The 17,545-nt window shown below is 41.1% G+C and overlaps 2 protein-coding genes across 5 annotated transcripts; one reads left to right on the top strand and one right to left on the bottom strand.

Moving 5' to 3' along the window:
* Window positions 1-270: 270 nt before the first annotated feature.
* xrcc4 (X-ray repair complementing defective repair in Chinese hamster cells 4) lies at window positions 271-14,828 on the bottom strand. 4 transcript variants are annotated; one of them, XM_022664592.2, is made up of 8 exons: window positions 14,742-14,828; window positions 5,945-6,104; window positions 5,667-5,857; window positions 4,353-4,519; window positions 3,694-3,923; window positions 3,237-3,383; window positions 2,755-2,896; window positions 271-481 (listed from the first exon to the last, which is right to left on the bottom strand). In XM_022664592.2, the coding sequence occupies exons 2-8, from the start codon at window positions 6,081-6,083 to the stop codon at window positions 385-387; spliced, it is 1,113 nt and encodes a 370-aa protein (XP_022520313.2). In that variant the 5' UTR covers window positions 6,084-6,104; window positions 14,742-14,828; the 3' UTR covers window positions 271-384. The 4 variants fall into 4 exon arrangements, with proteins under 4 accessions (XP_022520313.2, XP_022520314.2, XP_022520315.2 ...); XM_022664593.2 differs by having other exon boundaries at window positions 3,237-3,370; window positions 3,774-3,923; XM_022664594.2 differs by having other exon boundaries at window positions 3,237-3,367; window positions 3,774-3,923.
* tmem167a (transmembrane protein 167A) lies at window positions 14,794-17,331 on the top strand. The gene is made up of 4 exons (XM_022664600.2): window positions 14,794-14,877; window positions 15,286-15,395; window positions 16,674-16,708; window positions 16,812-17,331. Exons 1-4 carry the CDS (start codon window positions 14,803-14,805, stop codon window positions 16,880-16,882), a joined length of 291 nt encoding a protein of 96 aa, XP_022520321.1. The 5' UTR covers window positions 14,794-14,802; the 3' UTR covers window positions 16,883-17,331.
* The last annotated feature ends 214 nt before the right edge of the window (window positions 17,332-17,545 follow it).

Below are 17,545 nucleotides of genomic sequence, written 5' to 3'. Positions count from 1 at the left end.
TGTATTGGCGGGTGTAGTGCTGGGTGTGGTGGCGGATGTAGTGCTAGGTGTGGTGGCGGGTGTAGTGCTAGGTGTAGTAGCGTGTGTGGTGGCAGGTGTAGTGCTGGGTGTATTGGCGGGTGTAGTGCTGGGTGTAGTAGCGTGTGTGGTGGTGGGTGTAGCGCTGGGTGTAGTGCTGGGTGTATTGGCGGGTGTAGCGCTGGGCGTAGTAGCGTGTGTGGTGGCGGCGGGTGTAGATTTAACTCAGTAAAATGAAGAGCACACACCGTCTCACAGGAAGGGCTTTATTCATGTTATAACAAAAACAGTCCTTTAATTATTTATATAAAATTTTATATAAAAGTTATTAATCACAGTTTTCTGCAAATTCAGCGCGGAACAGCGTCAGATATCCTCAAACAGATCGTCTGGATTCGGAGAGACCACCGGCGCCCCAACACCAGCCAGCACTTCCCCTTTATGTCCTTTAGTCAACTCAGCTCTGTAACACACACACACACACACACACACAGTTACACACACAATAACACACACATGAATACAATAACCCACACTAAATTTAAGAACAGTTGGAGTGAATTCTGAATTAGGGTTTTATAAATAAAACTGCAGCAGAAATACTGCGCTGATTTGGTTACTTTAACTGTGTTTTAACTTTAGTAAATAAGCTTCCGTTTTTAATCACTGAGTCTAATCTCTCACCGCTGTCACGCAAAAAAAAGTGACGTTCACTTCACTGGAAATAAAACAATTTTAATCCAGATAATGTTTTTATTTTGGTCTGTTACTCAGTTTTGGCTCCTCTTTAGAATAAAACAGTGATGAAGGGCTGGTGTTTGTGGGTTCGGGGGTTTTGGGTCGAGGCAGCTGCAGCTCCAATTCATCCATCCCAACAGAACCATTTATCCCTTTATTCCTCCGTTCTTCTCCTCTCTCACTCGCTGTCTCTCAGTGTGTGTTAAAGTTCGCTCACCCTCTGCACTCAGCCTGCTCACATCTTCAGACAGACCCAGAGATGAAGGCGGAGTCACAGACTCGGACTCGTTACTGAGGAAGCTTATATTTACACTCAAGAAAAGAGCAGAGTGCCCGCCGTACCCACCGTGCCAAACTGGCACTTAATATGGACTTTACTCTGCTTTATAAAAAGCTGTGAATACGGGCTTTATTAGAACAGATGTGCTCAGCTCCGCCTCCAAACATCTGCCTGTGAGCTCAATGATCCACAGAACTTCTACTGTGTCCATAAAGCCCTGCATTATTACCCCCCCACACACCCCCCACACACACACACATCTAATCAAACAGCTCCTAACAGATCATCCACTATTACTCAGATTTACTCCAGACAATTAATTCACAAACTACAAACCTGCAGAGTCCATCCCCCCACCAACCCAAACACACTCATAACAGAAAGAATGTAGAGTTATAACTCTAATATATAATCAAATATATAATCACTGTATAATCTATAGCCCCTGTATAAACTGTATAGAAAATGTTATAGATCTTCACAAATAATCAGAGCCAGTATTGATACCTGTTTACTAATCTAAATCAAAACAATACAAACAATTATTGTTAATGTTTACAGCCTGGAATAATGTTCTGACCCGTTTAAGACAAAAGTTTCAAAAACAGAATAAAAATTACATGAGGTTTAACTCCAGAACCCTCAGAGCTGCTTATTGGAGACCTGAACATTAATGTTAATCAGAGTCTGATAAGCTCATGTGATGAAATAGTGTAGCTGTTCTGATAACACAGTTTAGAAATGTTTAGGGAACAGAATTTTTACTTTTTAACTTTTTCGCATCATCTGAATCCTGATAGATCTGCAGAGGGATTAGAAAATTGCTCAATAAATGTGTTCCATCTGAAAAAAAAGACCTCAAAAGAACAATGAAAGAGATTTCCTCATGTTTTCCCATTAATAAAAAAGGGGGGAGGTTCGAGTGGGGACGGGTGGGGGAATGGGGGTAGAACAGTCCTGGCAGGAGAACATTAGAACATTTGATTTGCAGTTAATGGAACAGAACTGTGGGAAAAGTGTCCGCTGCTTGTTCTGCAGGGGGAAAAGAGACCAGTGAGAATAAAAACTGGAGATGGAGAAATTTTACCGTCCAAAAAGTCTTCAGTCAGCAGATTATAGTGAACTGTTACAGAAAAGCTCAGTGAGACTCTACTGAACACAGGGCTTTAGGACCCTCAGGTATAAAACAGGACCTTCTGGTATAAATCAGGACCCTCGGGTATAATTCAGGACCCTCGGGTATAATTCAGGACCCTCGGGTATAAATCAGGACCTTCTGGTATAAATCAGGACCCTCGGGTACAAATCAGGACCCTCTGGTATAATTCAGGACCCTCTGGTATAATTCAGGACCCTCGGGTATAATTCAGGACCCTCTGGTATAATTCAGGACCCTTGGGTATAATTCAGGACCCTCGGGTATAAATCAGGACCTTCTGGTATAAATCAGGACCCTCGGGTATAATTCAGGACCCTCTGGTATAATTCAGGACCCTTGGGTATAATTCAGGACCCTCAGGTATAAATCAGGACCTTCTGGTATAAATCAGGACCCTCAGGTACACATCAGGACCCTCAGGTATAATTCAGGACCCTCGGGTATAATTCAGGACCCTCGGGTATAATTCAGGACCCTCGGGTATAATTCAGGACCCTCGGGTACAATTCAGGACCCTCGGGTATAAATCAGGACCCTCAGGTATTACCGCTGGTCTCACCGTGAGTTCTGGCTCGGCTCCAGAGCGGGTCTCTTGCTTTGGGTCGGCGGTTGTTGGAGGTGCCGCTGTCGCCGTTTGCGGCTGGGTGCCACGTCTGTGATGTCATGTAGGCTGTCATTCATTGGGTTACCCGGCAACGCTTCTATAAGTCAGACCATAAAACACATTAAGTTTAGTTTCACAATTTACCAAAAACTGTAAATCACTAGAGAAATATATTATTTACAAAATTAAATATTCTTCAGTAATAACCCAGTCAGATCACAAAATTATTAATTAATTTTCAGAACCAAGATAAAATTCTTTGTTCAGTTGAGACTTTACCAAAATACTAAAACCAATATATAATATAATATAATATCGAAATGTTAAAATACGAGAAATCGGACGCTGTTATATAAAACTTTAAGAGCTGTATTTGTCCTGAACTCCATGTTGGAACAGTGCCAGAGCTGAACATTAACCCGAACTGGATAATCCACCTTGATCTGGAGTTTTCAGGGCAGAGTTTTCTGGATCCTCCTGCTGTTCCTCGTCTGTCGTGCTCCCATAATCACTCTCTCCTCCCAGTTTCACAGCCTGCTCTCTTTCATCACCAGCCACTCCTCGTTTCCTTCTGAAAGAAGAAACTGATTTATATTTAGTGTAAAGGTTTCTGTCTGAATAACTGAATCTGTAAACAATTCTAACACTGAACACGTCTTCATCCAAAACCTAATAATACTGATCATCAGTGCTGGGCACGTTACTTTGAAAAAGGAATTAGTTATAGTTAATAGTTACTTTTCCAAAAAAGTAACTGAGTTACTCCAATATGAAAGTAATTAGTTACAAGTAAAGGTAACTATTGCGTTACTTTTGAGTTACTCGCCCCCGTTTTATAATAAAAAGTGCATAAAGAGGAACGTACAGGATTTAACACGATGTTACTGAACTCACACAGCTTTAAGAAGTAGATATGTGGGTTCTGTGATGGACGATTGTGATTGGTTACAGTAGATGATTGACGGGCTGTGTACCTCTGCTTCTCCTCCTCTACAGTCACTTCCAGCTGTTTGATCCTCTGCTGTAAATCTCTGAGTTTATTCTTCTTCTCGTTTAGAACCAGAACAAAACGGCTGAACAGATCCCTCTCCACCTCCTCCTTCTCCCGAACACATCCCTCCATCCTGAAGAAAGAGGGAGAGAAGATGACCTGAGTTCTTCTCACACTGTACCTCACACTCACACTGAACCTCACACTCAGCCTGAACCTCACACTCACACTGTACCTCACATTCCCCCTCACACTGTACCTCACACTCACACTGTGCCTTACACTGTACTTCACACTCCCCCTCACACTTTCTCACACTGAACCTTACACTCACACTGTACCTCACACTCACACTGTACTTCACACTGAACCTCACACTCCCACTCACACTGAACCTTTTCCCTTTGACCTCCTTTAGGCCCTATATAAATATGTTTTTACCTTTAACTCCCATTACTTTTGTATTTCACTATTGTAAGTCGCTCTGTTGTAATTAAAGTGAAATTGTGGAGCTTTTCCAGGTGAATAAATCCTGTATCAGATGTCATGCAGTTGGACTCACTGCGCTGTGATGTGCTCCAGCTCGTCTCTTATTCTCCGGTTCTCTTCCAGCAGGTTCTGGTTCTTGGTCTTCAGAGATGCGTTCCTCTGAAGCCCGAAGCTGATGAGCTCCCTGATGACCTCAGTGGACTCGGGTACAGGCAGCAGGTCCACCATGCCAAGCCTGAACTGAAAAAATTAAATATAAATATTTAAAAAATATAAGACATAATATATAAAGCTATATAATTAAAAACAACGCAAAATACATAGTTTATAATATATATTATTAATTACGCAATTTTCTGTGAGCAACAATTTAGAATACGCCCCAAAAGACGAGTAAAGAAGATCCAACCATCCTACATCATCACCTGAGCTACAGGTAGCTCCGCCCACTGCTGATGATAAAACACAGCATGTCCAGTCAAAGAGTTTTTGATTTTTGGAAAAAAATATAAAGTTATTATTGAAGTAAAGTGTAGCACTGAGTGCAGCTTCTCTACAGAGAGAGCATTGTTCCTCCAGAGTCTGGAAAACATTATCCAGCTGCAACTCTGCAATTAATCAACCGCCCGGCTCGACTGTCATCAGACCCCCAACCCGGCCCAGAACCAGCTCAGCTCAGCCTGTGGGAACCAGTACCTTCTACACACCACTGAACCACCCAGCATCTCCAGCAGCTTCTCCTAAACTTCCCAATCTGGTTCAAGTAGCCTAAACTACCATTCCTGAATAAAGGGTTCCTCACACAGAACCGCAGTTCTCCGGGAGAAAATACAGAACCTCTCACAGCTCACTGCTGTAATTTAACTTTATTTTAAACCTAATTGTTTTAAAAACTCTCAGATGATCAAACTTTCCAAACCCTGCAGATAAACACTAATAGAATTGGACCACTTTCTGAAGCAGATAAATAAATATTAACCTGTGTGTGTGTGTGTGTGTGTGTGTGAGACGTCAGGCGTGGGCTGGAGGAGTATAAAGCCCAGAACTGAGCTGAGTGTAAGGTTTAGTATAAAGGTGAACAACTAATTATAATTATTAATTATACTAATTAATCAAAATCCAGCTCCCAACACAAATATTCAAATCATACAGGAAGATAATTACTGACAACTTATCAGAAACATTTGACTGATATTTGTATTAGTTATTGTAATTTGACAAGACACATGCACACACAGACACACACAGTGTATAGTAAACTGCACTTAGTGGAATAGAGACCGATAGACAAATGCATTAATTCTTTTAAAAACTTTCTAAATTATATTCTGCCTGTTTTTACCCCAAGTGACAATCTGCATTAATCTGCATTAAACCGACGACTCACTGAAATATCATTCTCCATTTTCTCGTAGGACAGCTGGAGCACAGGGGTGCCGGGTCTCTCGGGTGTAAGACAGAATCTGTAGTTCTGGGTCGTCTGGTTCTCCCCGGTCAGAACCAGCTGCAGGTCCTGAACATACCTCTTCCTCTCCATCTCCATCTCCCTCGCCTCCCTCGTCACATCCTCCTCCGACACTGAAAACACAGATCCTTACTCTGAACAGAACTGTACTGTAGTGAGAAGACGGATCAGATACGGTCAGTAAAACACTGCAGACCCACCTTCACCACTCCACGCCGAGACACCATCACACAGCACCACCACGAACCCCGCTCCCAGGTCCCGGTCCCACTCCAGCTTCAGGAACAACCTGCTCTCAGGTTTAGAGTCAACAGAAATCTGACGCACAGTAACCTTCATCACTAACAGGGCTGTTCACACCTAAAATAATTATATAAAAACACCAATTATACAAATTATCAATACTAATTAAGATCAAATCTGAGTGAGAATAGAAAAAGTTAGGGAGTGAGAGTATAGAGAGTGAGAGAAGAGGGAGGAGAAAGAGTGAGAGGAGAGAAGAGGAGAGAGTGAGAGGAGAGGAGAGAGAGTGAGAGGACAGAAGAGGAGAGTGTTAGAGAGTGAGAGGAGAGAAGAGGAGAGAGAGTGAGAGGACAGAAGAGGAGAGAGAGTGAGAGGACAGAAGAGGAGAGAGAGAGTGAGAGGAGAGAAGAGGAGAGAGAGTGAGAGGACAGAAGAGGAGAGTGTTAGAGAGTGAGAGAAGACAGATTATAGAGAGTGAGAGGAGAGAAGAGGAGAGAGAGAGTGAGAGGAGAGAAGAGGAGAGAGAGTGAGAGGACAGAAGAGGAGAGTGTTAGAGAGTGAGAGGAGAGAAGAGGAGAGAGAGAGTGAGAGGAGAGGAGAGGAGAGAGAGTGAGAGGACAGAAGAGGAGAGTGTTAGAGAGTGAGAGAAGACAGATTATAGAGAGTGAGAGGAGAGAAGAGGAGAGAGAGAGTGAGAGGAGAGAAGAGGAGAGAGAGTGAGAGGACAGAAGAGGAGAGTGTTAGAGAGTGAGAGAAGACAGATTATAGAGAGTGAGAGGAGAGAAGAGGAGAGAGAGAGTGAGAGGAGAGAAGAGGAGAGAGAGTGAGAGGACAGAAGAGGAGAGTGTTAGAGAGTGAGAGGAGAGAAGAGGAGAGAGAGAGTGAGAGGAGAGGAGAGAGAGTGAGAGGAGAGAAGAGGAGAGAGAGAGTGAGAGGAGAGAAGAGGAGAGAGAGTGAGAGGACAGAAGAGGAGAGTGTTAGAGAGTGAGAGAAGACAGATTATAGAGTGAGAGGAGAGAAGAGGAGAGAGAGAGTGAGAGGAGAGAAGAGGAGAGAGAGTGAGAGGACAGAAGAGGAGAGTGTTAGAGACTGAGGAGAGAGAGAGAGAGAGAGAGAGAGAGAGGTCATGAATCCGTGTATCATTCGTTCATTTGATATTCAATTGAGAATCAAAATCGGAAAATTAAAAAACCAATTCGTTTTTTCGTTTTTTCGTTTTTGAATATAATACCAAAAAACGAATAACGGCTTGTATTTTGTTTTTTTATTTGGTTATCCAAACAAAAATTGGAAATTTAAAAAACGGACCAGGAGCCGAATTTGATTTTGATTTTGAACTTGACCCATTTGTGTGCCCCGGAAGTTACTGATTTGTTTATTCTTGGTGGGTTTCTGTTGCGCGGGAGTTCACTGCAGTGTTATCTACACAGTCTGTATTGCTGTAGGCTTTGGATGGAGTTGAGGATGGAGAGTTTTATCTTGTTCAGAGGAACTAAACGCGTTGCAGTGAAAGAAGACGATATGACAACAGAAAAAATCGGCAGGATCTTTCAGGTGTTTGTCTAACGTTCCGTAGCTAAATGTCATATTTAGTTAATGTTATTCTGTGAATTGCCGCCTACATACTTTTTTATATACGTGACTAGCTGGCTAACTAACCTAGCTAGCTAGCTGGTTAGTCTATACATGGTGTAGTAAACTTCTTCCCTCACTGTTTTCATTTGAAAAGGTACACGGTCCCAGTGTCACCAAGAATAAACACCAAGAATAAACAAATCAGTAACTTCCGGGGCACACAAATGGGTCAAGTTCAAAATCAAAATCAAATTCGGCTCCTGGTCCGTTTTTTAAATTTCCTATTTTTGTTTGGATAACCAAATAAAAATACAAAATACAAGCCGTTATTCGTTTTTTGGTATTATATTCAAAAACGAAAAACGAAAAAACGAATTGGTTTTTTAATTTTCCGATTTTGATTCTCAGTTGAATATCAAATGAACGAATGATACACGGATTGTCATGCTTCAGATGAGCTCCTGAACTTTCTTTTATTTTTTCTATTTTAAAATGAGATAGAACTTAGAAAACAACACATATTAAATCATAGTTAGGTAGTAAACCTAAACGGATAATTTTTGTTTAAAAGTTAGTCAATTTGGTTGAAATATATAAAGAAATCTTACAACTAGCTTAGCTTAGCTTAGCATAGCAAATCTAGCTCACAAAGTGTCACAGAAGAAAAGAAGAAGAAAAGAAGAGGACAATACCTGGAACAGAAGCAAAAAAGGGAAGAATAGAGAATTAAAATTCGATTCTGTCTGATAAAGAGGAAAAGAAGACAGCTACAGAATAATATCTACAGAAAAGCAGGGATCTAAGCAGCTAAAGAACAGAGGGACTGGATTCACTAAACCAGCAGACAGCTCTGAGTTTTTCTCCACATCAGGGGTAAGGAAACACCTACCAGAGATAAATACTGTGGATGATCATTTATTACAGAACTTTAATCAGCCTTAAACAGTAGATATTTGCTGCTTTCCTATCAAACTGCTAAAGTTTTTAGCAGAGCTGCTAATCCTGAGACTGAGACAGTTAGAGGGGCCCCTCACCATAAACTGTTTTGGCATTTTTTAAAAACGCTACACTGTGTGAGAATGGCTGGAGCAGCAGCAGAGCCCCGCCCACAAACATTCCACTTCCCCACAGACACTCTGTCTGAGAGCAGCAAACAACAGCACAAGCTGAAAACACAGAGAGAAAACCCAGAAACCTTATTTAAAGACTGCAGTGTGATTAAAGGGAAAACCACCACCACCAACCTGCTGTTTTACACACAGGACACAGACGTGTGGCATGCTGCTATCTGCAGTCACTATAAATATGTGACAAAACGTGGAATCTGCAAAGGCCGTCAGATCTACATTTTTGAGGATAGTGAAAGAGAATCAGACAACAGAATCCTATCAATCAACCTGTATCAGAATGGAACAGTGATGATACAGGGAAGTGAGGCTGCACTCACACAGTTTGAGAAGACCTTTCCCACACTTAAAACTCAGTGTAAAAATGAGAGAGAACCAGATCCCAGCCTGGATCTCCCACCTGAAGAGCACAGTGCACAGAGAGAACCACAACCCCTCCACAGCCACACCCCTACTGTAGAAGATACGCCCCCTTCAACCAGCACTGCCCCTTTTCCGAGTCCACGCCTCCTCAGCACTGTGACCCAGCTCAGAGACAGTCTCTCTATGATGGAGGCAGAGCTAATTGGGCTCAAGGAACAAATGCAAACTCACATCTCCACAAATTCAGATTCTGAACCTCTCAGAGATCAGATCAACCAGACAAAACACCAGCTGAAAGTAGCTGTGCAGGATCTGAGAAAAGAAGTCCATGGCCTGCTTAATGACAGAGAGGTTCTGAGAAAAGAGCTGGACGAATATAAAGAGAGTGCACAGAAAGAGTTTGCAGACCTAAAACAGGAGCTGAACCAAGAATTATTGAGCCTCAGACAGGAGATACACCTCAGAGACACAGTCATAGAGTCTCTAAAAGAACAACTAAAATCCCAATCATCCCCCATGAATACTGCCCATACTAAAGATGCCCAACTCACCCAAAGCTCCTCAGACACTGCTCCTAACCCCACCAGGTCAGAGGACACCCAGACACCGCTCACCACACAAAGAGAACATACTGAACCAATTGCAGAGACTGCCACAGTGCCCCAAAATCACCAAGAAAACAAAACTCATACCGCCCCAATCCGAGACCCCAGAGCCAGCAGACCTTCTGCATCACACACAGATGCAGAAGTAGCAATACTTATTGACTCAAACGGAAAGTTCTTACAAGAAGAAAAACTTTTCCCAGGAAGGAAAACTACAAAGATATGGTGCCCAAGAACAAGAGACGCCCATCAAATCCTGTCTGGCAACATCCTTGACAAGCCCACCTGCATCATCATTCATACAGGCACAAACGACCTTAGAGCTGAGCAGGAGAGAGTTGGTGGATTAGTGTGTAGAGTAGCACAGAGAGCTGCAGAAAACTTCCCCAGTGCCAAGATCATAGTCTCCACCCTCCTTCCTCGCAAGGACTTTCATCCAGCCACCATCCAGAAAGTCAATGCTGAAATTTCAAGAGGATGTTCCCTGATCCCTAATGTGCACCTGGCCCACCACTCCAACATCGGCCCCCATCATCTTTATGATCACGTGCACTTAAACAGAAACACTGTTAAAGAATTTGCCAAAACTTTGAAAGACGTGGCACTGGGTCGACAAAGACATGTAGGTCCTAAACCCATGTACAGAGAAGGAGAGCATGCAGCAATGCAAAGGTTCCACACAATCACAAGGAGCCCACCCACACGTAAACCCCCCCAAAGGCCACCGCCTGGACTCCAGCGATACCAGCTCAACTTACCTCAGTCATCTCAGCATGTCCCACCTGCCAGACCTGCACCCCGGCCTTCACCACCCAAAGCAAAGCCCCACCACCCACCAATTTCATCAACCCACCAGAACCAACCAGAGAGCAGAGCTACAGAAGCCCCACTGCCCCAGACTCACAACCCACAGCAACAGTGCAGCTACGCAGATGCTCTCAAAGGAACCCACACCAAAAAGGACATGGGTGAGATCAAGCAATTACTGCAATATATCTGCACCAGACTTGTGTAGGAACTACAAAAACTAAAAAAAGAGCAGAAAAATATAATTTAAAAAAAATGTTCATGTTCATGTTTTAGCACTTGATTGAATGGTGTATAATTCTCTCATGTACACAGATCATTTACAAATTTAATGTTTATGTGTCTATCTCATTTTAACTGAAAAAATAAGAAGGAAAACTATGGCATCATTTTCAATATGTATGTGGAATATCCAAGGCTTAAACTCATCAGCCTTTGGCCTAAAAAGTCTAAACAGAGACTTTCTAGACTGTATCAAAGACCTTGACATCGTAATCTTACAGGAGACATGGTGTAAGGCTGAGATGGTCACTCACTGTCCTAAAGAGTACAGAGAAATTATAGTACCCCCACAGAAGCTGAGCACAATACGTCAGGGTAGACGCTCAGGGGGGATAATAATGTGGTACAAATCAAATCTTCATTTAGCTATAGAAATTCTAAAAACAGGGAAATATCATATTTGGATTAAAATCAGAAACACTGTAATCGGCTCACAGAAGGACATCTTCCTCTGTGCCATTTACATTCCTCCCCCAGAGTCCCCATACTACACCGAAGACATGTTTTCTGAGCTAGAGAAGGAGGTGTGCCATTTCCAGGCCCAGGGAAATGTGCTTGTGTGTGGGGACCTGAACGCCAGAACAGGGACACAGCCTGACTTTATACCCTCACAAAAAGATCATTCTAACTTATCATATCTTATTAACAATAATTCTTTTTACCTCCCCAGAAACAGCCATGACAGCGTAGTAAACAGAAACGGAAGAGACCTCCTGCAGCTCTGTCAAAGCCTGGGTCTGTACATTGTCAACGGTAGGACACGAGGGGACTCTTTAGGAAGATACACATTTTGCTCACCTCTTGGGAACAGTACAGTAGATTACATGATCACAGATTTAGATCCTTTCTCTCTCAGTGCATTCACTGTAAAACCACTAACCCCTCTGTCTGACCACAGTCAAATTACTGTGTTCATTAAAAGGACAGAGACTAACAGCACAGCACACACTCAGCCCAGTAAGCTGTACAACATCCGGAGACCATACAGATGGGCCCAAAACAGCACAGAAGAGTTCCAGAAAACAATCAGCACCCAAGAAATTCAAACTCAGTTAGACACCTTTCTGGATACCATATATTATCACAGTAAAGAAGGAGTCAATCTGGCAGTAAAAAATCTAAATACAATATTCAAAAACACATCAGAAAAGGCTAAATTAAAAATTATTAATACATCAAAACCTAAGCTTAAAAAAGAAGATAACTGGTTTGACCAGGAGTGCCAAAACATACGTAAGGAACTAAGGAAATTATCAAATCAAAAGCACCGTGACCCAAAAAACACCCACATACGCCTTCTTTACTGTGAGACATTAAAACAGTATAAACGTACACTCAGAACCAAAAAAGCCCAGCACACTCACAAACAACTGACACTAATTGAGGAGTCAATCAAAACCAATCAATTTTGGGAAAACTGGAACAACCTTAAAAAAAGAGACCGTGAAGTATTGGCTATACAAAATGGAGATATTTGGACGAACCACTTCCAGACACTTTTCAGAAAAATAGAGACAAATTCAAATCCACAGCAAAATAATATAAACAAAAAGCTTAAAAAACTAGAATTAGCTGTTAAAGACAATCAAAACCCATTAGACTTCTCAATTACTGCGCAGGAACTTAAAGAAAAGATTAACAAACTAAAACCAAAGAAAGCAAGTGGGCCAGACGGCATACTAAATGAAATGATAAAAAGTTCAAGTTCTAAATTACAGCTGGCAATTGTGAAATTATTTAACCTGGTTCTGAGTGTAGGTTACTTCCCTGAAATCTGGAACTATGGACTTATAACACCAATCTTTAAAAATGGAGATAAATTCGACCCCAATAATTACAGAGGCATCTGTGTGAACAGTAATCTGGGGAAGTTGATGTGCAGCATCTTAAATTCTAGACTTTTAAACTTCCTTATGGAGCACAATGTCTTGAGTAGAAGTCAGATTGGATTTTTACCAAATTTCCGCACCACTGATCATATTTACACCCTACACACCCTAATTGATAAATATGTTACCCAAAATAAATCCAAAATTTTTGCATGTTTTATTGACTTTAAAAAAGCATTTGATTCAATCTGGCACCAAGGATTATTATACACTCTGCTAGAGAGCGGTGTAGGGGGTAAAACATATGATCTAATTAAATCAATGTACACTGGAAACAGATGCGGAATAAAAATTGGCAGCAAACAAACAAACTCCATCTCTCAGGAGCGCGGAGTGAGACAGGGCTGCTGCTTGAGTCCAACATTATTCAATATTTATATTAACCAATTGGCAAAAATATTAGAGAAGTCTGCAGCCCCGGGTCTCACTCTGCACGACTCAGAGATCAAATTCCTGCTCTACGCAGACGACCTGGTCCTGCTGTCCCCCACAGAACAGGGTCTACAGCAGAACCTGGACCTGCTGGAGCAGTACTGCCAGACCTGGGCCCTGGCAGTAAACCTAAAAAAGACAAATATTTTAGTATTTCAAAAAAGATCCAGATCTCAGGGGCAAAAGCACATATTTAAATTAGGTACAAATAATATTGAATATTCAAAAAACTACAATTATTTAGGTATTACAATCAGTTCATCTGGAAACTTTACATTGGCAGTGAATGAACTGAAAGGAAAAGCACGCAGAGCTTTCTACGCCATAAAACAACAAATTCCTGTAGAAATTCCAATTAGAATTTGGTTAAAAATATTTGAGTTTGTAATTCAACCTATTGCCCTTTATGGCAGTGAAGTGTGGGGTCCGCTTACAAACCAAGAATTTAGTAAATGGGACAAACATCCAATTGAGACCCTGCATGCAGAATTCTGTAAAATTATTCTGAAGGTTCACAGAAACACCCCAAACAACGCATGCAGGGCAGAATTAGGCCAATTTCCACTGATTTTAAAAATACAAAAAAGGGCAATCAAATTCTGGACACATTTACAACACAGCGACCCCCACTCTTACCATTATAAATCTCTGCAGTACCAAGAGTTGAGCAAAGACACCAGTCCCCTCACTCAGCTGGTCCTGAAGCACAGTTCTACACTCACACACATTAACACACTTACACACACAGCTCTAACACACACTAACACCCCACACACTCAGGACCAGACACCAATCAGATTCAACCAAATTACAAAACAACTCCAAAAAAACTACATCAGCTATTGGGAAACTCAAACTAAATCTCAGAGTAAACTACAGTGTTATTCGGCCCTAAACCGTCAGTACAGAGCAGCGGAATACCTGAGCACCCTGACTGACCCCAAACTGAGGTCCACCCTGACCAGGTACAGACTCAGTGCCCACAGCCTGGCCATAGAGACGGGCAGGCACAAGAAATCCTGGCTGCCCAAAGAGCAGAGAGTGTGCCCACACTGCCCACTGAACAGACCAGAGACAGAGCTGCACTTCCTTACAGAATGTCCCAAATATTCCCAGATTAGAACCCAATTCTACACCAAATTCACCCACAAATTACCTGCATTTAAAAACATCCCCGATCCAGAAAAACTCCCCTACCTGCTGGGGGAACACAGTGAGTGCTGCACTCTGGCAGCGCAGTACGTCCAGGCCTGCCACAGCCTGAGGGACAGTGAGTGACCACAGATACACTGCTGTACAGAACTACAAGCTCTATTACTCTTTATTATAAATCATATGTTTTTTTTTTTTTTTTTTTTTTTTTTTTTTTTTTCTTATAATAATTAATTTAATTGTTTACTTAAACTTGTGTTCAAATTTACCTGTACAGTTATCTTATGTTAAATTTTGTCAGGAATATATATATATACTTGTTAATCACAGCTTTGGCAATACAAATGTGAAAATTTGTCATGCTAATAAAGCAACTTTGAATTTGAATTTGAATTTGAGTAAAGAGAGTGAAAGGAAAGAGAAGGAAAGTGTTAGAGAGTGAGAGTATAAAGAGTGAGAGTATAAAGAGTGAGAGTATAGAGAGTGAGAGTATAAAGAGTGAGAGGAGTGTTAGTGTTTTACCTGTGGGTCAGCAGGGTGTTAGCATTAGCCTCAGCTTGATTTCTCTGTTTACTCTGTGCAGATGAGACGCGCTGTAGTGTCGTCATTTCCTCTGTGTACAGGAAGTGTGAGGTGGCTTACCGGAGCTGTGGAAATGGTGAGAAAACCGAAACATTTCTTTATTTAATCCCGGATTAAATTGATTTACTAAACGGAGCGCTAAAATTAATATCTTCCCGATGGCGCGCGGAGCTTCTCCCAGAACATCCCGCTGCAGAACCGCCGGGAAACACTAACCTTAGCCCATTAGCTTTAGCCCGTTAGCTTTAGCATTAGCTCGTTAGTTCTGATTAATATTAAAGTTTTTCTCTGTAGAATAAATCTGATTCTACATTAGAACCCCGAGTTACATCTACTAAATATTATCATTAATAATCAACAGCCTGTTTAACATTAAACTAAAGTTTATTTCACCTTGAACCTAAACACTGCAATAAAGAGTGTAAGTTATATTGTATACTGCAATTATTAATCTATGTAACTAATGTTTGTCTATTTTTTGCAGTCTGCAATTTTTAATTTCCAGAGTTTACTGACGGTAATTCTGCTGCTGATCTGTACCTGCGCTTATATCCGAGCTTTAGCTCCCAGCCTGCTGGACAAGAATAAAACAGGGTATGTATCTAAAACAAGATCGTGTACTTTTTATTCATCCTAAAAATAAGCGAAATAAAATGATATTTGTCTTTACATATTTATTTATTTAAAAAATGTTGGACATTATAATTGTTGGACAGTCATAATTAAACACTAAAATAAAGTATGTTTTGGTTTAGAATCTTAAATAAAAAAAAAATAAGGCATCAATATATTTAAGAGGTTTGTCAAATGATAGATCCTTGGAAAAAAATAACATAGATATTTTGCAAAGATAGTGTTTTATTTTTGGGAGAAACTTTAGATCTTAATCTGTGCGTTTGTGTAAAGGAGTGTGTTTCAATCCAGATATAAATATATTTCTGCGTTCCGACGGCTATTAGATTATTAAAGCTGGTAATGCTGCTAGAGGTAACAGTAATGTTAAGAAAAAAAAAAAAAGAATATGTATTTTGGGGCGGCTACCACAAAGCTTTAGAATGGTTTTGAAAAATGTTAGTCTGGAGCTGTAATGTCAAAGCTGCATTTACCGGTTTTACCTATTCTGCTGTTTTGCAGTGTTTAAAGAACGGTTCTTCAGACTCTTGTCTCGTTTTTAGACTTGGTTTTCTAGGGAACCCAAAGTTGTTTTTCTGAGATGTTTCTGAAAAAACCTGGGGTACTTTTATAGAGTATGCAGGTAATGTTGGTTGGATGGCAGATGTTTTTTTTTTTGTTGTTGTTGTTCTGGTAAAACTGTGTGTAATGGATGAATCAGAGTTTATTAAATGTTTTGCTGCACTGTATCTGTTCTGATAAAGACTGAGATGTTCCAAATGTTTGTTTGGTTCTGGTGAAACTGGCCGGGTTTATATGGGCTTTATATTCCAGTCGGCTGTAGATATTTCTGGCGAGGTCCGGCGCCTCCGGAGAGGGATGTCTCTCTTCTAACCCTGATCCTGCTCATCTCTGCAGGAAGATGATTTAATGAGAGCTTAATTCTCCTTGGCATTAAGCCAGGAGCTACAGATACAGAGCGGCTGTGTTGAATTCTGTTTCCATAAGAAGTTAACGGTATTTACAGTTCTCAACATTAAAACTAACGGAATGTACTTTTTAATTTACCTTTAATCAGATTTTACTCACCGGAGAAATGTGCTTCCCACTATAAAAACTACTGATGACTGTTAATCATTTGGGTAACTGTTAATAGTGTAATCAATATCTACTAATTAACATAAATAACATTGTAAATAATGATGCGTGTGTAATATTTAATAATACAGTTCTCTTACTCTCTGTTTTCTACCCCAACAGATTTCTAGGAATTTTCTGGAAATGTGCAAGAATAGGTATGTTATTCTGTATGGGTTCCAAACACCTTGAGAATGTGTGTTTGTGTGTGTGAGTGTACAGTGTAGGTCTACATTATTTAATGCATTGTTTTGTTTGCAGGTGAGCGGAAGAGTCCGTACGTGGCGTGCTGCTGTATCATCATGGCGTTCACCATTTTATTCTCGGAATAGCAGAAGTTGAAGAGCGTTGGCTGAGGATGGATGGATCAGAAATGGAGGGATTTAGGAAGAAGACATCTCTGCGGGAGGGGCTGTGTGATGTGTCGGCGTTTGGGCTGGTTCTGTGCGGTGTTTTCTTTGCTGTGTTCTGCAGCGCGGGGGTTCTGTTAAAGGACAGGAACTGCTTTTGAAGTAAAAGTTGTGCATTTTTCACTCTGACTGTTTTGTAAACATGAATTATTGTTATTGTTATTTGTGTCCAAAAGCTCCCATTATCTCAGGCCCAGAACCACGTAATGAAACGTGGTGGGAGAAGCCGTGGTTCAGTCCAGAGCTGCTCGTGAACGAGTTGCACAGAGATCTCTGACCAGTCCATAAATCTCATCCTGCAGCGACTGTGTTTTCAGCTGTGTGAGTTAACGTTCAAGCGGCTCTACTAAATAAAGTCTGACTTTCTCTCGTCCAAGTCTGAACTCAGTTTATTAAACCTCTTGCTTAACCGCTCTCTCTCTCTTTTTTTATACAGTATATTGCCTTAAAAACCTCAACTACTCATCAGTGTCTTTATTTTATATATATATATATATATATATATATATATATATTCATACATACACAGGAGAGTACAGGAGTGCGCTGTGAGTTTTGGGGGTGTGGGGGTTGTTCACCCCCTCT

Source organism: Astyanax mexicanus, chromosome 20, assembly GCF_023375975.1.
Source record: "Astyanax mexicanus isolate ESR-SI-001 chromosome 20, AstMex3_surface, whole genome shotgun sequence".
NCBI classification, from domain to species: Eukaryota; Metazoa; Chordata; class Actinopteri; order Characiformes; family Acestrorhamphidae; genus Astyanax; species Astyanax mexicanus.
This window is presented reverse-complemented; position numbering and strand designations above follow the sequence as displayed.